Here is a 21,963-nt window from a genome sequence, read left to right as displayed (position 1 = left end):
TTGAAGTTTTTGTAATAAAATTTATGTTTTTGACAAAAATTTTAAACTCCAAATTATTTTTTAAAATTTTTGTTTTAAGAGAATTTCAATTTGCCCATTTTATAAATTGAAAAAAAAATTTTTTTCAAAAAATTAATTATTTTTTATTCGACCATTTAGTCCCCGTTTTTGTGATAATTTGTGTTAAAAATTAAAAAAATTATGATAAAATTTTCGTAAAAAAATTATACTGTAAATTTAATAAAAAATCATAAAATTTATTATATACATGTTTATATTTTCTATTACTTTTTCCAATAAATTTATAATTTAGTTATCTTTCAACCAATCAATTTTTTAAATCATATATAATATCACTACAAGCCTATTACATTAACGTAAGCTTAATACAAGTTCATTATTTCAATTTGGAATATTTACATGCATCACTTTCTATGATTAACAATTTCCTGATGCAAATTCTCAATTTCACTCGTGAAATCATAACAGGATAAAGTGTCAGATTTATCAAAAACGTCAAAGTAAAATCAACTTTAATAATTTTTACTTCAATTCAATAATAAAAGATCAGACTTATTTTTTTAGCCTCTCTTATCTTATTATCAATGAGATGATATAATTATCGATTAACATTACCACAACAGCTGTGACTTATAAAAAAAAAAAAAAAATATATAACGAGTTATCAATTATCAAGACTAAAGAATAAACACAGTACTCACCTAATCGTTAATATCCAGCTAGACTCGCATTTGCCTCGCGGGTACTATCGTATCAGACTACCCTTACGTCTGACGAAAATCTACGCAAGTCCACTTGCTAACTTTTTCTACCCTTCCGCCTGGCACTACTCGTAAATTTGCACCGATTGCAGTTATTTTACCATGTATATTTTAATTGCTTCGCTATTATAACTTCTAACTTATTTCATCAAACCCTGTAACTTAATATCCGACACTTTAAATTTATAATTCAGTCAATATAATTAATAATTACAAATTATAAATTCATAATTGGTTCACTTGTACAGAAAATTTTTACCACTGCTGTTTATAGTCACGTAGGTGGGCAAAAAATCAAATGATTAGCTTGCAATTTTTAGTGCAAAAAAATTACAACTTGGAGTAGAAAAAAAATAATGGCACTGTATTCAAAATTCTGGATTGTGGGCGGTTCGTGGCTCATTAACAGAACCCATAGTCGCGCGTTCACGTCCCAAGAAGAGACTGATATATTTTCTGGAGTCTAACGCATATAAAATCTCCTCGCGTTCGACCAAGTTTTACTGCAGGGTGGAAGGGGAATTTGGTGCTCTAGGTTCTCGCTAGGGGGAAAACGGTCCGGTCTAAGTTGATCCCATTCTTTAAGGTGGTTGGTACTGCAGTTTTCTGTTATTTATTCTGGAATTATCTGCTGAGTATTGGACAGATAAATTTGGAGTTATACGGCAGGAGGTTTTGTCAATTTAACATTTTATATCAACGATCAGTAGCTTACCTACAAATGTATAAAATGTATTTTATAAAAAAAAATTTTCATAAATTTACAATTTTATTTTGCAATAATCAAGAGTGCAATTACTCATTAATGTTCTCTATTCTGTAAGCAGAAAAAAAATTTAATTTACTCAAATATTACTAATTATTTTTAAAAAAATTCGTCGCAAATAAATGGGCAAAATTTTTCGCTTTAAATTCGTTTTAACGATTGGTATTTCAAAAATTTGTAAAGGAAAGAATATTTAATTTTTTTAAATGTTTAAAATCTGGAAATGAATAAAACTTAAAGTTAAGTAGCTCGAGATTGTCGCATGAGTCATCGTCTCAGATCCAGCCATTAGACGAAGACAAAAGATGTAACGAGTCTCTAGCCGCTTGTTATATTATTTACAGGGAACAAGCCTTAGTAACTCGCAGTTAGTGAGTTAAAAACATTCTCGTTTTAATCGCCGAAGGATTAAGATCGATAAACGCGGTATAATAGTAATCACTGTAATTAAATATGGTGTCTAAAATATTCATCGTTATTTTATTCACCTCGTTGGCTTTTGTAATTAGTAAGTATTTTTTTTTTTTTAATATTTTAAAAATACCAATTTTAATGAATAATTTGGATACCTCGATTAATTTCTCTATTTTTTCACAAGAAATAATATACTTTCACTTGTGTAAAGAATATTCCTCAAGTGGAATTTTTTTCTACAAACAAAACGATTTATTGGATATTTTTTTATAGAACAAATTGATGAAGTTAATTATGATGTCTTCATGCGGTTTCAATAATTAAACTATTGATTGCATTAATAATTCATTTAGAAGTTTAAATTCAGATAATTCAATAACAACAGTTAATAATTCTCATGATCCTTGAAACTTCTTAAACTCGTGCTCAGATAAATTTGTCATTGACATTAAAATTCATGGTCATTTATTATAAATAATATTATTCCCATAAATTTTTTTTTTAAATAAAATGAAATCAAATTTAGTGTCCGAAATTTAAATACATAAGTCACTTTGGTTTTAAATTATTTGTTTAAAATTACGAGTAGGAATTTTTAACGTTTAAAGAATAATTTTTCATATTTTGTTATTTTTTTTGATTGAAAAAAATTTTAGATTTAAATAATGTCCAATTTTTTTTTTTTTTTTTTTAATTAAATAAGAGATTTATTTGTAATGAGAAAGCTTTATAGTACAAATTAAAAAATTATTTAAAAAAAATAATCACAAAAAATATATTTTTAATAAAAAAAATAAAATAATGGAAAAATTGTAACTTAAAAAAAAAAAAATAAAAAAATCATTGGAGTAAAAAATTTTTTTATAAGATTTAAAATTTAGAGTGAAATTTACTTTTTAATTAAAAACTTTCTCTTCTTTTAAATTTTGAAACAGTCGATTGAAAAAAAAAACAGTTTATTTAAAAAAAAAATTTCTTCCTCTAAAATGACCTGTATTAATTGATTTCGAATGCATTTGAATGAACCACTAAAAAAAGAAATGTTTATTTACGCATTGCAACTGGGTTATTATTAAGTCCTTGAGAGGAAAAAAAAAAAAAAAAAAAAGTTAAACAGATTATTTGAAGAAATGATCGTAAGGTCAATTCGATAGCCCCTAAAATGTCACTGATTATCGCAATATAAGCCAACAGCATTTGAGTATCCATCATGTAATATAATATCTCGTATCAACATATCATATCACATGTTACCAACACGCCTGGAAACCCAAACAACCAGAACAAATTCCGAGAAAACTGTGCGATAATAAAATAACTTTCCTGTTATATTAAATTAAATAGACGATGTAGAGGCAGACGGATGGAAGTTTTGGAAAAAAAGTTCAACGACGACCACTTCAACAACAACAGAATCCCCGGCAGTCGGTTCAGTGAATCCGAATTCGGGTGTAGGTCAAGCAATAGCTAACGCGGGTAATCCAAGTCTCGCGGTGGGTGCCAATAATGCGGGAACTATTCGAACCTCGACCACACCTCGACCACATCTACCAAACCCCGGAACGGAAGTTGGCTGGGAGGGAGCGAATTCCAGACCTAAACTTAATAACCAAGACTACCGAAACTTGGCAATTGATTTAACGGGTGCTGCCGAACCAACGAGGCAACCGCCCAAGCCAGGATCACCTTCCAGTGCTGGATCAGCTTTGCCATCGATTCCAGCAGGTATTAATTGTGCGCTAAAAATTTAGATTTGATTTTGTTGCAAGAGATTTCAAAATTTCAAAATTTTTTTCCATCAATTCTATTTTTTACGGACAATTTTCTTCCAGCTGGAGCACAACGACCTATCTCCAATCCAGCTCCGAATCCAGCTCAAAATAAGCCAGTGTCCACGACTACGAGGCCTGTAGAAGTATCCACAACCGCAAGACCAATTCCAGGAGCTCCGCTGAATTCAGCAACTCCACAAAATGGACAAAAACTCTCTGGAATACCAGCTGGCGGATCGTTACCTGGATCATCGTGGGCTGAAGTCGCCAGTAGGTCGAGCTCACCCACTCCAGCACCTAGGCCTGGATCACCAGCAGCTGGACCTCGACCTGGATCACCAGCGGCAGGACCTACGCCGGCAGCTAGACCTGAATCTCCAGTACCAGTATCTCGAGCAGGATCGCCTGCAGCAGGACCTACTGCAGGACCTAGACCTGGATTACCAACGTTAGCTAGACCTAGTCCAGACCAATCTTCAACACGTCCAGGTGCTGGAACTGCAGTCGGTGCAGCTGCTGTTGGTGTCGGTGCAGCTGCAATTGCTGGAGGATCTAAGAAAGTTTACACAAGCAATCCTATTTACAGCAAAGGCAATACTGTTACTGATGACGACTTGGAGAAATTGTCCGAAGCTTTGTTCTTGAAAGACAACAACAACGCTTTTAAGTATATTACCATGGACTTACAGAAGCAAACGCATTCGGACAATCCCAAAGATGAAGCACCACTGCCGTGAGTGTTCATTTTATTCTATTGTATTGTATTGCCGTCATTTAAATTTAGTTTTCCCTAAAAAATATTTATTTAAGATCGGAAAAAATTTTTTTTCGAGTTGAATCTTTATTTTTAGGAAATTAGAAATTTTTAATAAAAAATTACGCTTAATTTTTCGACTAAAATTACTAAATATAAAATTGTACTGTTAATTATCGTTAATCTTCATTATAATTAATGTTGAAATATTTCTAATTGTTATATAAAACAGTTTGTTGAAGGTTAATCCAGCAGCGCTACAAATTCCAACAATTTCAAAAGTCCTGACAATTTACGATAATTATCAGCTGGACTCAAGGATAAACGAACACATAAGTCCTCTCCAACGCACAGAAGAGAGCCTTCTTGTTGACACATTCCTCAGTACAAATGTTATGTCAGCGGCGATGAGATTCCTAGCGGATAAAGGCTTTCTTAAACAAGATTATTATGAGTACAAAGACACTCTGAGGAGACTGTGGTTCAACTTATATTCAAGAGGCGAGGGTAAAATTGGATCATCTGGGTTTGAGCATGTTTTCCTTACGGAACTCAAGTTAGGGACGGAAATTAGTGGCCTGCACAATTGGATTTATTTCAACACTGAAGAAGCTAAAAATAAAATTAACTACCTTGGGTACATTAAAAAATTAGATCTCGGTGATGTAAGTTTCGATAATTGATACTTATTTATTTTATGTACAATCAATACACACAAAAAAAATTTCTTGCGCCAAAACAATATTAAAGAAAAAAAAAAGTTATTTTGGAGCAAAAAAATTTTTTTTTGGCTCAAGAAATTTTCAATTTTCCTTAATATTTTTTAGAGCCAAGAAAATTTACACTCCAGTCGAGAATTTTTTTTTTCAGTGCAATTTTATGAACATAATTTAATTTTTTGTTTTTAGAAAGGCGCAATTTTAAAGATACACGCAAAATTCAACGATATCGTCAAACCAATGACAACAATGTTTGTTGGAACATCACCGGAACTAGAAATGGCTCTTTATACTGTTTGTTTCCTCACGCGACCTGATAGCTCATGCCCCGTGTCACTGGGTGGTTCTAAATTCAATATTGTCACTCACAAATTCAGATATCGCGGTAATGATTTAATTGGATCCGCGTATCCCGCTCTGTGAATATTTAATATCTAGAATCAGAAACTGTTATTATTGTCAATATTGATTTCGGGTTCGCCCATTGATTTAATAAATAAATAACTAATTATTTTATTTATCATCCTCTCTGTATCCGACAAATTTAGATTTCACAAATGTCACTTCAATAATTTATACTGTTAACAATTAAATAAACTGCTAGCCGATAAATGGAAATTTTGCAGAGGCCAAAAAGATTTATTTAAATTCTGTACAATTGGGTCATATATATTTTTTTTTATTCATATTCTCTATCGCTATTTTTTTTTTTTTTTTAAGTAGAAACAACAATTTACGCTTGATAATTTTATTGTGTTTTATTTTATGAAAGGAAACTATCGATATAATTGAAAAACATCAAAGGACACTCTCACTATTATTTTTATTCTCAACCCGTGAAAAAGCGGGTGAACTATTATTGGAACAAAATGTGTTAACAAAGCAACTTTTTTAGGCTACCCCAAAAAGACAAATACAAGAAAAACAATTGTAGATATGACTTGTGTTTATTCAATTATTCATTGTTTTTTATTGTATTGAACGGGTAAACGAAAATAAGATGTCAATTATTAATTTTAACTTTAATAAAGAATATAATTGTGTCATGAATAAATTAATAATCTTTACAATAAAAATTAAAATTAATCAATTTTTTGTTAAAAAATTTTCACTGTATTTTTTTATTTTAATTTATTTTTCGTCATGGAAAATTAATTTCTGACAACAGAAATTAAAGCGATCTATAATGTTTAATTTATTGCAATTGATAAAATGACAGATAATTTTTTTTTTTAATATTTATTTATTTATTTTCCTCAAATGTTTTATTAAAATTTAGTTTTGTAAAATTTTTAATTTTTTGAAATTAAAATAAAAAATTTTTTTTAATAATAATAAATTCAGCAGACGCCTAAATATTTTTTAGTTTAAAAAAAAAAAAAAAAACTAGTGTGATATTAAATTTAACAAAGATCGATCAATTTTTTATAGCAATTAAAGATGTAGAAATTGAAAAAAATCATGAGCAATTTTTTTTATCAAAATTAATTCGTTAAAAAAAATCTTAAAAATTATCAAATGTTTTCTAATTTTAGTATCAAAAATTTTTATAAAAATTGTCAGAAGTTTTTTAACTTCAAAATTATTTTTAATGAATTTTATTCTCAAATTGAAAAGAAAAATTTTTTATTCCTTTTCTATCATAAAAAACTTTCTTCCGAAACTCGGCTTAGTTTTAAAAGAAAAAAAAATAATTTTCAAAGTTACACTAATCTGCGATAACATGGGCTCTTTCAAAACTTATATGAGAGCTCTGATGTTATCTGAACACTCTGTGAGTGGTTCTCAATCTCATCTGACGACTTCGAAGAATAGAAAGAAAGCAGAGTAAGAGTAAGAAGAAGTAGAGTATTTTTATTGAGACAAAATTCGTCAGATACGGTTCAGCAGTCTCTACAGAGAGACGAATTCTTTAAAATCGGCAACAGAAATCTTGACAAAAGATTTTTTAATAAAATATCTGTAAAGTAATAATGTTGTCAATGTCAAAGTTTACGATCTGCGTGTAATTGTAGACGATGTTCAAACCTCGGCTTGAATAAAATTTTATTTGTTGTTATATTTCAGTAGTGAGATAAGTTGCGACTTACTTTTAAAGAGGAACGGAATAATAAGCCAGATAAAGTATTTTCATATGAGCAAAGAATAGCAGAGAGGATCAAATGCGGACATAAACGTTTAGACGGGCAATTCACAATTCAAGAGGAGTTTTGTATATAGTACTCTAATAGTGATAGTGATATAAATGGAGATTCAATTTAACAATCATGATGGTTAATACTGCGTTATATTTCATCATTATTTCTGTTTTATATTCTGGAAGTCGTGGACATCATAATCATATTAATAGTAAGTGAGTCAATTATTTAATAAATCGAAAAAATTACAGGAAATATTTGATACCAAATTTAAATTAATAATATTGTTTTATTAATGTAATGAAAAATATTCTAAGTGAGCCGCAGGCGAGATTATTGTACTAGGTCTTCGATCTATTTTTAAATGCTTACAAAATATTTAAAATATTAATAAATTATTTTTAAAAATTACAATATTATTTTTATGATATTAAAATTGACTTAGAATTTCTAACTTAAATTTTTTTGGATTTTTTTTAATTAAAAAATAATTAAAATTAATATAAATTTTCTTTCAATTTATTTGAATACTGAAATTACTGTTAAATAATAATAATTTTACAAAAAAAAAAAAATGAAAAAAATCTGATTGGCTATTGAATAATAAATTTTAAATCTACAGAAAAAAAAATGTTCAAAAAATTAACATGGAAAATTAAAAAAAAAACTATGAGAAATTTTTTTAGTAATTTTTTTGAAAAACATTTTATTAATTCATAAATAAAATTTCAATATTATTTAATTATTAAAAGAAAGTAATGAAAAATAATAATTACCACTTTCAGATTTTGAAAGTACACTTGGGCATTTAAAACCCCGAAGTTCACCAGCCGTGCAAGCTGAAGCGGCTTTGATGTTAATAGAACGAACAATTGGAAAAAATGTATCAATTTTCAGTGTTTCAGTCGACCCGAATTTGGGCCCAATTGGGAAAGATACTTTTAAGGTAAAAATTTCTAACGATTTTTTACAAGTTCTTAATCATAAATTATAAATAAAAAATGATAAATTTAAATACGTAACAGATAAAAAAAGTATCCAATGAATATCAAGAAATCCTATTAACAGGATCATCGGGTGTCGCAGTAGCATGGGGGTTCCATCATTATTTAAAAAAATACTGCAATTGCCATATAGCGTGGGAAGGAGAACAAATCGAATTACCCGACATATTACCGAATGTTAATGAAAGAATAACTTCTAATGACAGGTAATTCCATAGTTATTGACGTGAATAATTAATTGAAATTGGAATTGCCCGGAACAGCACGCTTATTATTATTATTTATTATTTATTAATAATTGCGTAGGTTTCGGTACTACCAGAATGTCTGCACAGCTGGATATAGTTCAGCCTGGTGGGGCTGGCATCAATGGGAGAAAAATATCGACTGGATGGCTTTAAATGGCATCAATCTTGCCCTCGCGTTTCACGGTCAAGAGGCTATTTGGGAGAGAGTGTACCTTAAAATGAATCTCACTACTGAAGAGATAAATCAGCACTTTGGAGGACCTGCTTTTTTACCTTGGTAAAAATTTTTGGAGAAAATTTTATAGTAGCGTTTTCAATTTTTGTATTGTACTTTTTAAAATTTATTAACACATAAAAGTGTTAAATATTTAACAAAAAAATTTTTAACACAAAATTTTTTGACGCAATGCAGAACTAAAAAAAAAAATTATAAAAAAATTTTTTTCTTTAATCAACTCGAAAATGGGTATAATTTATAAATTTGTGGGGGAAAATAAATAACTTAATTTTTTGCAATAATTACTATCCTATAAATTGTAAAAACTACAATACAACGATTATTGCGACTACCATAAAATTCTATTGATTGTAATTAAAAAATATTAATTTTACGGGGATATAAATTTTTGTATGAGAACGGTGTAAATGATTTTCCATTGTCCTGTTAATTAATCAGGTCACGGATGGGCAATATCAGAGGATGGGGTGGTCCATTATCTTCTTCATGGCACAATCACACTATTGTCCTTCAACATAGAATACTCAATAGAATGCGAGAACTTGGAATAATTCCAGTTCTTCCTGCATTTGCGGGTCACGTACCACGTGCCTTTTCTCGTATTTATCCTCACGCTAATATGACTAAAATAGGTGTTTGGAATCATTTCGATGATCAATATTGCTGGTAATATAATTAAATTATATTTATTTAGAAATATCAACCTAGAAAGCGAAGATAAAATTAATTGAAAATTTTTTTTTTATTAATTTCTGTTAATAAACATTTATTTTGACCCTTGAATAAAATTTAGAAAATTTGACTCGATAAAAAAAATTCAAATAATTTAATAAATAAGTTGATAATATTTTTATTTCAAATTAGCTTTTAATAATTAAATAAAATTATAATTACTTGCTTTAGAATGCATTCAAAAATTTATTAAATTGAAAAATAAATTTTTTAGTCCATATTTAGTGTCACCAACAGACCCGCTATTCAAAATAATAGGTCAAAAATTTTTACACGAGGTAATAAATAATATTTATTATTCAGCAAAAAAACAATTGGCCAAATAAATTGATCACAATAATTAACTTTCAGTACATTAATGAATTCGGTACGGATCACATTTATAACTGTGACACATTCAATGAGAATGAACCTGTGGACACCGATACCGAGTTATTAAAAATGATCGGGCAAGCTATTTATTCAGCCATGACGGAAGTTGATCCCCAAGCTATATGGTAAATAAAAAAAAAAAAAAAAAAAAAAAAATCCAATCATTGTATTCAAGCGCGAGCTCTATTATATCGTCTAAAAATCAAAATCCCAACGATTAGTCGCACTAAATCGTAGCTGACAGTCACAATGTACATTTAAACGATACAAAAAAAAAATACTGTTAGAAAAGAAAATGATCGCTGAATTTTTATTAAAAATTGCAGGATGATGCAAGGCTGGTTGTTCGTTCACGAGTTTGACTTTTGGACAGAATCACGAGTTGAAGCTTTTGTTACTTCAGTTCCATTGGTATTTTTATACAAAATGATGATTATTCATTTAAATAAAAAGGAATAATGATATTTTTTTGATTTAGGGAAAAATGATTATTCTCGACCTCCAATCAGAGCAATTTCCGCAATACATGAGATTCAAATCTTACTTTGGCCAGCCATTTATTTGGTGTATGCTTCATAACTTTGGCGGCACCCTTGGAATGTTCGGATCGGCACGAATTATAAGCGAGGTTGTTAAAAATCTTTAAATTAGCTATCAACTATCATTAAAGGTATTGATTTATAATTTTAGCGTGTTATCGAGGCAAGAAATATGGAAGGCAGCACGATGATTGGGACAGGCTTAACGCCCGAGGGAATCAATCAGAATTATGTGATTTATGAATTAATGAACGAAATGGCTTATCGACGTGAGCCTGTTAATCTCGATAAATGGTAAAATATTTACTAAAGATATTTATTACTCAATATAAAATTATAATGTTGATTTCATTGATATTAACGCTCTTGCTAGAAGATAATCCAATTAGATTATCGGGACTAATCACTTAAAAAAACATTTTATGCTTTATATTAAGAGGAAAAAAAATTAAATTGTTATGAAAAAAATTCGACTTTTATAAATGTGACAATATTAGAAATTTTTAATAGACTTGAAAACTTATTACAAAAATTAATTAATAATTAAATTATTAAATCGTGTGAAATATTTACATTTTTAAAGATATAAGCTCATCCCGATGTTACACTCATCAAAACCTTTCATTTAAATACCCACATCAATTTTTCATATTTTTATATATATTATATATATTATATATATATATATGTATATATGAAAATGCATGTGGGTACTCAAATGAAAGCTCTTGATAAGTGTAACATCGAGATGAGCTTATATTTTAAAAAATGTCAATTGTTAAAAAATTACAATGCAATTTAAGAAAAGTCATTATTTAATTTAATATTTTTTAATTTAGTTTATAAAAATTTTTAATTAGAGAATTTTTAAAAAAAACTAATAATCAGAATAATTTAATTGATTAACTAATAAAAATTAATAAATTATAATTATTAATTTTAATTTAAACCAAAAATGAAAAATTTTGAAATTAAATAAATATTTTGCAACTCTGCATAACTTTAAGTTCTATATTAACACAATTTTTCTTCAATACTTCTGTTTCATCTCATTATTTTTCTTTTCTCTGTAAAATTATTCATCGAAAAAGTTTTTTCCTCCCACTATTGTCATTATTAATAATAAAAGTTATTATTTGTTTCTTGTTTTCTCAACTTGTATCGCAAGACATCCTTGTATAAAAAAATAACAAAATTAATATCGTAAAAAAAATAATATTAAAAACTTTTAATTTTTTAAGCAAAAACTCCTTCACTAAAAACGGCAATCGACAAATTTCCATAAAAATAAAAACAAACAAATATATAACGAAAAAATTAAAATACTCACTACAATTTTTTCTAAAATTTTTTCATATCAAACATCGCTTTTATTGACAGCAAAAAATATCAAAATAAATAAATCAAAGCGAGTTTTTATGTTTATTTGCGTTGGTGTATTTGAAAAAGTGAAATGTAAATATTTATTTTAGGTTTGAAAATTATTCTATACGAAGATACGGCGGGAGGAATGAATATGCATCGCAAACATGGAACATTCTCGGGAAAACAATTTATAATTTCATCGGTCTCGAAAGGATCCGTGGACACTATGTAATCACGATGCGACCAAAAGGGAATATTAAAACTTGGGTAATTTATTTATTTTATGCAGTCAAGCCACTTCTAGTCAATAAAAAAAAAAAAATTCATGTTTCCTTTTCCTTTTTAAATTAATCAAACATTTTATTTCCTTTTTCCAGTGGTGGTACGATCCACAGTTGATTATTGAAGCTTGGGGTATTTTTTTGGACGCTCGGAATGACAAAGCTAACAAAACATTGTACAGACACGATGTTGTTGATATAACAAGACAAGCTTTGCAATTAATTGCTGATGAGATTTATCTCGGTATTAAAAATGCCTATGCCAAGAACAACTCTACTTTATTAAGGTACTCTCAAACTAATAATTTAATTTGGTAATTACGTCAACAGTTGCTTCTTCGCTCGGGTAATATTAAATTTAACTGTTTTTTATCACGCATATTGCTTTCTATAGAGTCGATCGCAGTTGCTAAGCAAAGTCTTTGTGTGCAAATGATTTTTTATTTTTGTGGATTAATTTATGCATCCTTGTTACATTTTTAAATAAATTCAAAGTTCAAAGGTAACCGGGGAAAAGTAAAATATCTTCATAGATTTTTTTAAATATTGAAGTAGAATATTTAATTTTATCTTTAATATTAAAATTTTTTCTCTGGAAATAGTTGCAAAAAAATTGTCATAAAAAATATTTCATTTTAATCATTAAAATTTCAAAATACTAGTTCATATTTGGCGTTGGAATTTTTAGATGAGTTCAAAAAAATTAAGTTTGCACTAAAAAAAAATTTTTTAAATAATTTTATTTATGATTTTTTGAAATTTTCGCCTGTGGAATTTTTTTAAAAATTTTCTTCGTAGAAATTTGTTCATAAATGAAACTTTAAAATAAATATTTTTTGAAATTGTAAATTTAAATTACTTGTATGTATAAATTATTTTGACAGGCAACAATCAGGATTATTAGTTGAACTTTTTGACGACTTGGAGAGAATCCTCAATTCGAGTGAAAATTTTCGCTTGGGAAAATGGTTGGAAGCTGCTAAATTATTGGGAACAAATGAAAAAGAAAAGCAGTTATTCGAATACAATGCACGAAATCAAATAACTTTGTGGGGACCGAATGGTGAAATATGCGATTATGCAAACAAACAGTGGGCTGGAGTTATTGGTGACTATTTTAAACCACGGTGGGTCATATTTCTCGAAGCTTTACGCGAGTCAGTTGAAACAAAACAGATATTAAACCAAACTCTGATAAATGAGCTGATTTTTGAACAAGTTGAAAAACCGTTCACATTTTCTCAAAAGGAATATCCTATTGAACAGGGTAATTAATTTTTTTCATAATTTTTAAATATAAGTAATGATATTTAAGGTCAATTTTTTTTTTTTTTTTTTAAGGAGATTCTGTCCTCATCGCTGTTGAGCTGAATAACAAATGGAAAAATTACAAGATGAGTTTAATCGAAAGAAAAATCCGTAGGCATGAACGCAGGATGATAGTTAAGAAAAAAATTCTAACTTAATTTTCTTTAAAATTTCAACTTGCTGTGAAAATTTATGAAAAGAATTGGAAATAATAAAAACCAATGTTTTGACAATTAATTTTTATTTTTTTAAGATAATAAATAAAATAAATTTAATAGTTGACATTTTTAAAACTCACATACATGTTTACATTATGTACATCACACAATAATTTGATTTTCAATTTAAAGTAGTAATTAATTTTGTGGTAAGAAGAGTTGAAAATTTTTTAGTGCAGTAATCGATAAATCTATCTACTATGTACAAGTTTATTTGTGCATTTTAAAGAGTATAAATTTCTAAATCTATTTAGTACACATTCTTAAAGATTTATTATTCCAGCAGTGGCGAAATCATCGATTTAAGTAAGAGAAATTTTTATTAATTTAATATCACCATTATTATTAAAAAAAAAAATTACATATTGCATAATTAAAATTTCAAGATGCTAAATAAAATTCTCCGGTTACAATCAAGAAAATTAATAAATTATTTAAAAAAAAAAATTTTTTTATTTCTAAAATTTATTAGAAATGAAAATTATTACAAAAAATTCATTAATTTTTTGTTACTGCCTTTGAAATTTTTATTAATTACCTAAATTGATAATTAATTATTATCACGCCTATCAATTATCATTAATCGCCCAAAAACATGATAATTAATTTAAAAATTTCGCATATTCATGGTCCCACTAAATGAAAAACTCTTTAATTACTGATATATATATATATATATATATATATATATATATATATATATATATATATATATATATATATATATATATATATATATATATGTATTCTTCATGACTTAATGAATTTAACTAGTTAAATTCATTTGATTGGCGTACAATAAATTTTATTAAATGACATGGACCACTTATGACGATAGTCGTTGTTTATTTAATTTTATTTATTACAATAAAAATTTAAATTATTCAATATCCTATGAAAGAATAATTAAATTTATAGTTTGCTAATTAATTTATATAAATACATATTTTTTAGATTTAACTATCAATTCACATTCACAATTCCATTCTAGCACCTCTACAATTTAAATTTTGTACGAATAAAATTATATCTATTTACGTTATTGAATGACGCACTCACACAATAAATTTATATTTCATTTATTTATTTATTACTTTTATATCAGTCATCATCAATGTTGCTTTTTAAATAACAATAATTACCTCCACATAAACTAAGTCACGTACCTTTGATAAAATCGACTGTTTTACATTTAACAGTCCTTTAGTAACATATAATTTTACCTTATATCTCATAAAAAAAGTATTTTAAACTTATTTTAGTACTATGGTAAGAGATATTAATCCATCAACATTTAATTATGTTCAATCTATGGAGCAATCTATTGAAGATTTTTTTTTAATTATGACAAGATAAAAAAGTTTTGTTAAATCATATCAGGTACGTTTAAAAGTAGTACATAGTACAACTACGACAAGAAAAATTAATATGTATGATATTAGGTTCTATCAATATGCTGAAGTGAATTTTTATCCACTTCTGAAAAAATTATTTCCAGCTTTGAAGATTTTTATTGAAGATAATTTTATAAAATGAATCTTTGCTTCTTCAGATTACTTAATTAAAAAAAAAAAAAATTAAAAAAAGATATCTGTTAAAAAAAAAAATTATTATGTACAACAAAAAAAAAATGCCTCAATTATTTGGTTACAGATGAAAGTAATGATAAATCAATGACGTGTTTGTTGTTAAGAAAGTAGCATGTCTTATCGTACGATCACATTACTAAACCATTTTTATTATATTAAAATCAATGCAATGTGTTTTATTGTTTTATCTATACTCATATACATATTATATATAATTATAGCGCACGAACGGTGCTCAATACTGACAACAGATAATTGATCATAATTCATAATGATAATCATAATAAAAAAGAATATACTAGATTGGAAGATTTATTTCGTTGATTATTATTTGAGCGATTCTCAACCATAGTTTTTAAAGAAATAAAAAGTTTACTTCTTCATTGAATCATCATCATCATCATCATCATCGGTTATCTTTTTTGGTCCCGACTTTTAAAACTTTTCAAGCACATACTAGCTAGACATGCTTTCCTCCATTTGTCACTGAGAGCCCTGCAGAGTATGAGCTTTATCGTTCATTGATTTAATGCTGTGTCACCGCTTCACGATTTCTGTTTCCTGAATCGAGGCTTCCGTAACTGGTGACAAAGGTGTATCGATTGATACTTGTCTGCAGAATGACAAAAAAATATTGCAGTCTACAATACTTATTATTAATTAGATTTTATTTGATATTTTCATTAGTTTTTAAAAAGTCGGTATAATTTATGCTAATGATTATTAAAAATTGTATTAAAGCTTTTTTATGTTAGAAATAAATTGCTATAACGCATTATGGTGAGTTAAATTAATTATTTTCTCTGAAATAAAGTTGAAATTTTAATTGAGAGGTGTCTCCGTTGAGATTATAAACTTATCATATGTAACTCAAGATTTTCTGACGGGTAAATTTAATTAAAAACAAAAAAATTTATTAAATCTCATGCAAAAAATTTTTGTCACAAATTTTTAGTTAAAAAAAAAGTATGACTTTCCAAAGAATTTATCAAAAAATATTTTAATTTTCTTATTAAAATATACACAATTTTTTTTTTAAATTGCAAAAAAAATTTTAATCAAATTTATTTTTTTTTCTTTTGAAAAAATTTTTTTTAAGAAAATTAAAGCAATTTTTTGATAAATTCATTGGATAAGTGTGGGTATTACTGCGGTTTTTTCTGTGGGTCTTACATCAAGCGCATTTTTATTAAATTTTTAAAAAATAACAAATTTTTTTTTTTCAAACCAAAGTTTGACTTGAAAAAAAAATCAAGAGTGATTTAAATTAAGAAATAATCACCATTATTTACTTAAAAATAATAAAATTCATCTCAAAAAAATTTTTGCTCCAATTCTTATGTAATAATTTGAAAAAATAAATTGAAAGTTAAAATCTTCAATATTTTTAACTGAGGATATTTTTTTCCAGATTATGCACCTCCAGAGCCTTTTAAAAATGCACTATTAAATGCATCTGTTAAATTACTTTCTTTACTTTCAGAATTGATCTCTTACCGTCCAATAAGTTCAATAAATCAATTTAAAAAAAAAGGCAATGCATTACTTGAGTATCTTAATTTATTTTAGAACATCCAAAGTAAATAACTAAAAGCAAAAAGAAATATCTTACCTTCCACTTGTCTGCCAGTCGTACGAATCGGGAGCAGAATTGCTCCTTCCGGCTCTGTGAAATTGCTGAGTCTTGCTCTTGGCCAATTCTTGAGTTTCAGTAATAACGGCACTATCATCACCAGTTGAGGCAAGCTTGAGGTTACCAGACATTTGATCACTATCTCGACCCGCTGGTCTTGCACTCCGCTTAGGTAAAAATGGATTCTGCAACAGAAGTTAATCACAGATATATTAGAAACATTTTCCACACACACCGACCAATAAGGTCAAAGTTTAATTACATAATAAAGAAAAAATCCTATTTAATGGACGACAAGACGCTCTTCCTTGAACTCGTTTGATAATGACAAGTTCAATTTATCAAATGACAAGGACACGGGCGTCGATCGTAGGGTCGCTGACTGTTGTTTTGTTTTAAATGTTTCTCGTCATTCTATCTACGATCACAGATCACAGGGGAATACCCAAGTCGTTAATCAACACGATGGATGCATGTAGTCGCCGCTCGGTCCTTGGGCCTCAGTCATCAACATCAATACGGTATCAACCATCATAAAATCGAGGTCACGCTCAACTTTTATCTATACTTACTTTTTTGTCACCTTCCGCGAGGTCACATTTACTTCTGCGTTTTTTTAATAAGCTTACGCTCGAGTCATTTATTATTATTTATAGCTATGAATTTAAGATTGATCATTAGTCACTCAATTTGTGACTCACTGCAAAGGAACCCGAGGCACAATAACAACTTTTTGTCTCCATGGTGTCTTTTTTAGTTGTAAGCATTCAATAGTCTGTAAATGTTTCGATTCAACTTTAAGCTTTACGAATAAAAATATTTAGCGCGTTTTAGCTTGCTCATTTATTAATTATTGACATTTTTAAAGATATAAGCTCATCCCGGTGTTACACTCATCGAGACTTTTCATTTGAGTACCCACATCAATTTTTCATATATTTATATATATTATATATATGTATATATGAAAAAAAAAAAAAAAAAAATCAGGCTTTTTTTTTTTATTTTAGTTTCCAAAATTAGTTTTATATTTTAATTAAGTATAGCGTAAGCATCTCGAGCGATATTTTCATCATCCAAATTGCATTCTATAAATCTCTATATGCGTTTAAATATATACGTACATGCTCCTATTTACAGAGTGACGGATATATTTGTATTGTTTCCACCGCCTCTGCAGATAATCAAAATTTTCATTTATAATTATTATTATTTTATAACGAGTGGGTTATTCGTAAAAATAAACATTTATTCACAAATAAATTTACGACTGAATATTTCCTAAATATTATGTATTTTAATTAATGAGTTTGTATATCGCTTTCACAATTAAAATATAATAAATTGAGTGACTCAAAATTTGGTATTAAATATTTTTTGAAAATAAAGTGACCACTATATTCAAGAATTAAATTTCTAATATTAATTTTGAATGCGTAATATTTTGTCTAAAAAAAAGTATTTAATTTTTTTTTTCCAAAATATTTAATCAAAAATTTTGAATTTACGAAATTTCGCGTATAAAAAGGCGTTTAATTATTTTTTCCAAAATTTGAAATTTTCCGATTCTTGTAAAAATTTGAAATGTAAAATTTTTTGCGTGTATTAAAATTATATCTCCAAATTTTCAGTAGAAGACAATAAAAAATTTTTATAATCATACAAAAATTTTAATTACATGCAAAATAAAAAGACTTTGATGTGTTTACCTGAAAACTATGCTGTTTGAGCATAGTTTTGATAAGAATGAGCGTATCAAGCTTAGGTACTCTTGTGACAACCCGTGCAACCTCCTCGTCGGTAACGGTGACCGGAAGCCGACAGTTATCAGCCTCGCTTGGTAGTGGTTCCTTTCCGTAGTTGGTTAACCAGCGATGGGTCTTTATCTCTTGCAGACTAGCTCTCATTGCCGGATCTTTAGTCAGCATTCTAATTATCAGATCACGTAAATCATCCGTAAGTACAATAGAATCAGGAAATCGTAATGGCTCTGTTCTAACGGCCGCTTGAACGCCTATTATACTTCCGGAACCATCCCAAGGAACTCTTCCGGTTACCAAAGTGAACAGAGTCACGCCCATTGACCAAACATCGCATAGCTGAGAAGAAAAAACATTATTTGTTTAACATTGTAAGACATTATTCAATTTTTAGATTAATTTAGTTTAACATTGTTAAAGATGTAAGCGGCGATTGTTCTCACTGATTTATATCAAAATTATATTGCATTCATGTCATCTTCATACAAAAGGTTGAACACTCAAGAGACACTCACGCGTAGGCAATTTATCGAGCGACGTACATATAAAATCGCTCTATACTGAAGGCAAAATGAAAAATAGATGAAAGTTTTTTTTTTTTTTTTTTTTTAGCTTCTTCTCTGCTCTTTATCGGATGCTCGCTATGCCAATGGGAATTAACTCGTTAAAATTTTGTCATTTTGTCATTTTGTCACTCAGAACTTGTGCTCACTTCACGGTCCTTGCTGATTGTTGACGCTATATTGCAGATTCAGGAGTGAGGAACTGAATTGAATTTAAAAAATCGTTAACAGAGGATATAAAACTACATGAATTAAATTGCAAGTTACCGCGGAGTTAACTGATCAGCGTGAATGCTGTAAAATTAGATTATAGTGTCCTTTTAAATTGAATTAAATGCACGAGAAATCTTAATTGAAATTAAACTTCTACTTTTTTTTTTTCTTTCTCTCAAAAGGAGTTCTTTATTTCAACAATGCAGTGTCGGAGTTAATAAGTTTAATTTCTATTGAAAAATTAATTGATTTAATGAGAAAAAGAGGTGATTTTTTATTTAATATTATAAATTTTTTATTAGTAGATATTTGTAGACTGAATAAAAATTAATTTGATTTATGTAAAAAAATTTTTTTTGGTTTAAGCAAATTTTATTTGATTCAAGAATTTTTTTTATTCTAAAATTTTTTTTAGTCTACAAATATCAACCAAAAAATTATTTATTATAATATTTATTTTTTTTTATAAACTTATCAAAAATCATTAAAAAAAAATTAATTTCTACTTTCTAGTTTAGTTTGTTATTAAAACGTTTTTTTTTTTTAATTTTTTTAAAAGCTATAATTTATTTAAATGAAGTAATTTTGAGCTCATAAATAATTCTCTAATTTTAATAGAATAAAATTGATTATTTAAAAAAGGAAAAAATATGCTCGTGTATTTTCTTGAATAGAGGTATACATTTCTGGGTCATACGATATTGGAATAACTAATAAAGTCGTGGTATAATGATAAATTGATGGCCGAATATTTTCCACAAATTATTCGTAAATTTCTCGAAAATTAATCTTGAATGGAGGGTCGCTGCTGATATTTTTTTCCTCGAGCTTTATTTTTTTATTATTATTATATTATAGGACGATGAAGAATTTTCTTGGGTGAAAAAATAGATTTATAGCTTATAAATAATTCAGGGAATTCATGTTATGTACAAATGATAAAAGACCTAACAAACAAAAGTAGTGGGTGTTTTTGTGAGATTGATTATGGCTGCATATATGTACACATATGCGAATGAAACAGAATTTAAAGCGTGAAAGTTACTCCATACAATTTTATTTTTTTGAGAATATTCAGTTTGATTAATGTGAATAGTGTGAAAAATTATTTCGTTCTAAAATATTGTACTTAATAATTTTTCATCTGTCTATTTATTTGAATAACAGAGCGCGCCAAAACTGCATCGAAAAATGGCTTTTAACGCTGAAATGTGAGGGTCGTTTTTTAAATTTAAACTTGTACGGGATAAAATATACAAACCGTCAAAAATCAAAGTTTATAAAATATATTAATGTAAAAAAAAAAAAACTTGAATGCTTTGCTCTTTTAAAAATTGATAAAAAAAAATTTAAATAAATATTGAAGGATAAATAAAGAGAGATGAAAGGTAGGAGACACGAAGAATGGGCGGGGATTCCATTGAAAAACTTTCATCGAATATCAGAAGCCTCAGCTTGAGCACCCGGCAGTATTATTCTTGAAAGGTGTGAATAGACAAAAAGAATGAAATATCAATCTACCCGAATAGAAGTTATTGACAAACTAATGCTCACCGTTCCAGAATACTGAGCACCGGGGACTGTTGTTTCCGGCGCAGCGAACGCTGGTGTTCCCGCAGATCCAGATAAAAGTTCACCAGGAGCTCGGAGTTCTGCGCTCACTCCTAAGTCTGCAATCTTCACGCGGCCGTCACTGTCTACCAATAGATTACTTGGCTTTATGTCTCGATGAACTATTCTTTGGTAGTGTACTGAAAAATACAGTCAATAAATTATTAATTATAAATTATGAAAATTTAATATTTTTTTTTTTTTTTTTTTGGACAAACACTGAATTTACTCAATTCGGTGAAAAAAAAATTCTTTCAAACTTATTATGAATTATTTGTCTTTTTTGTCTTTGTTTTTATAACTGCATTGATAGAAAAATCAACAAGTGTAAAATTAATCAATCGTCGAAACTCGCAAAAATTGGGATCTGATTCCTTATTGGTCGAAAGGCGCGCGCTATTTAAATTTCTAGTATTAATATAAAACTTACAGTACTCAACGCCTAAAACGACATCTCGAAAATGAATCCTCGCAGTTTCTTCGTCAAGAGGTTTGTCTGTTGGCAATTCAAGTACTTCGCCTTTTTGTACCAATTCAAAGACTAAGTACAAGTTATCCTCATCCGGGTCATCGAGTACCTCAACCAGTTTCACGACATTTGGATGATCCAACTTTTTAAGTAGCGCTATTTCCCGATAAACTTTAGCGAGTGGATTTGAGACTCCTTTTCTCCCAGGTGCCATTCTCCCAAATATTCCCGCCTTCTTCATTAACTTTTTTTTGCTCAAGATTTTCATCGCGTAATGAGTTTCGTCCTCTTCATTGTATGCCAATTTAACTATTCCAAATGAACCCTGAAATCAATAATTAATTTTCGAGAAAAAGAAAAATAAAAAATCATGTAAATAATCATTTACTTGACTGCAATGGAATTAGAAATTAAAACTGTATTAAATGTTCGAATAATTAGTTTTGTATTTCTATTTAAATGAATTTCTAACTTT

General features: G+C 28.1%; 4 protein-coding genes across 8 annotated transcripts in view; 2 read left to right on the top strand and 2 right to left on the bottom strand.

Annotated features, from left to right (window-relative positions):
* Positions 1-1,219, bottom strand: part of LOC141526104 (uncharacterized) — a 65,964-nt gene extending 64,745 nt beyond the window's left edge. The window contains exons 1-2 of one of the 2 annotated variants that reach the window (XM_074240885.1): positions 1,042-1,219; positions 723-943 (exon numbers count right to left, since the gene is read on the bottom strand). The gene's annotated coding sequence lies outside the window, so the exon portion shown is untranslated. Of the gene's footprint in view, positions 1-722 lie in introns of both variants that reach the window. The other variant, XM_074240887.1, reaches the window with a different exon arrangement.
* A 680-nt stretch (positions 1,220-1,899) lies between these two features.
* LOC141526223 (uncharacterized) lies at positions 1,900-6,312 on the top strand. Its single transcript, XM_074241091.1, has 5 exons — positions 1,900-2,056; positions 3,307-3,687; positions 3,795-4,467; positions 4,721-5,153; positions 5,397-6,312. Exons 1-5 carry the CDS (start codon positions 2,002-2,004, stop codon positions 5,628-5,630), a joined length of 1,776 nt encoding a protein of 591 aa, XP_074097192.1. The 5' UTR covers positions 1,900-2,001; the 3' UTR covers positions 5,631-6,312.
* A 521-nt stretch (positions 6,313-6,833) lies between these two features.
* Positions 6,834-13,665, top strand: Naglu (N-acetyl-alpha-glucosaminidase). The gene is made up of 14 exons (XM_074241090.1): positions 6,834-7,556; positions 8,131-8,291; positions 8,371-8,555; positions 8,656-8,874; positions 9,274-9,501; positions 9,782-9,845; positions 9,919-10,064; positions 10,266-10,350; positions 10,418-10,567; positions 10,630-10,772; positions 11,951-12,110; positions 12,221-12,411; positions 13,009-13,391; positions 13,466-13,665. Exons 1-14 carry the CDS (start codon positions 7,475-7,477, stop codon positions 13,588-13,590), a joined length of 2,322 nt encoding a protein of 773 aa, XP_074097191.1. The 5' UTR covers positions 6,834-7,474; the 3' UTR covers positions 13,591-13,665.
* A 1,718-nt stretch (positions 13,666-15,383) lies between these two features.
* LOC141526134 (uncharacterized) overlaps positions 15,384-21,963 on the bottom strand; it is a 30,156-nt gene continuing 23,576 nt past the window's right edge. For 3 of the 4 annotated variants that reach the window (XM_074240940.1, XM_074240943.1, XM_074240942.1), the window contains 6 exons: positions 21,450-21,813; positions 20,963-21,159; positions 18,582-18,971; positions 17,997-18,046; positions 16,852-17,057; positions 15,384-15,852 (listed from right to left, as the gene is read on the bottom strand). In XM_074240940.1, coding sequence (XP_074097041.1) covers positions 15,785-15,852; positions 16,852-17,057; positions 17,997-18,046; positions 18,582-18,971; positions 20,963-21,159; positions 21,450-21,813 — 1,275 coding nt within the window. In that variant the 3' untranslated portion in view covers positions 15,384-15,784. The remainder of the gene's footprint in view (positions 15,853-16,851; positions 17,058-17,996; positions 18,047-18,581; positions 18,972-20,962; positions 21,160-21,449; positions 21,814-21,963) is intronic. The other variant, XM_074240941.1, reaches the window with a different exon arrangement.

The sequence above is a fragment of the Cotesia typhae genome, unplaced genomic scaffold (genome assembly GCF_013202065.1).
Source record: "Cotesia typhae breed Kobodo isofemale line unplaced genomic scaffold, CoteBio_Ctyphae contig_33, whole genome shotgun sequence".
NCBI lineage: Eukaryota > Metazoa > Arthropoda > Insecta > Hymenoptera > Braconidae > Cotesia > Cotesia typhae.
The sequence above is the reverse complement of the archived record's forward strand: the minus strand, read 5'-3'. Positions and strand labels throughout refer to the sequence as shown.

Bases quoted from the DNA above. Each gene is read 5' to 3' on its own strand.
- LOC141526223 (XM_074241091.1), top strand. From the start codon at position 2,002: ATGGTGTCTAAAATATTCATCGTTATTTTATTCACCTCGTTGGCTTTT. The intron at 4,468-4,720 runs GTGAGTGTTCAT...TATATAAAACAG, and splicing joins AAAGATGAAGCACCACTGCC to TTTGTTGAAGGTTAATCCAG. The intron at 5,154-5,396 runs GTAAGTTTCGAT...TTTTGTTTTTAG, and splicing joins AAAAATTAGATCTCGGTGAT to AAAGGCGCAATTTTAAAGAT.
- Naglu (XM_074241090.1), top strand. From the start codon at position 7,475: ATGATGGTTAATACTGCGTTATATTTCATCATTATTTCTGTTTTATAT. The intron at 7,557-8,130 runs GTAAGTGAGTCA...TACCACTTTCAG, and splicing joins ACATCATAATCATATTAATA to ATTTTGAAAGTACACTTGGG. The intron at 12,111-12,220 runs GTAATTTATTTA...TCCTTTTTCCAG, and splicing joins AAGGGAATATTAAAACTTGG to TGGTGGTACGATCCACAGTT.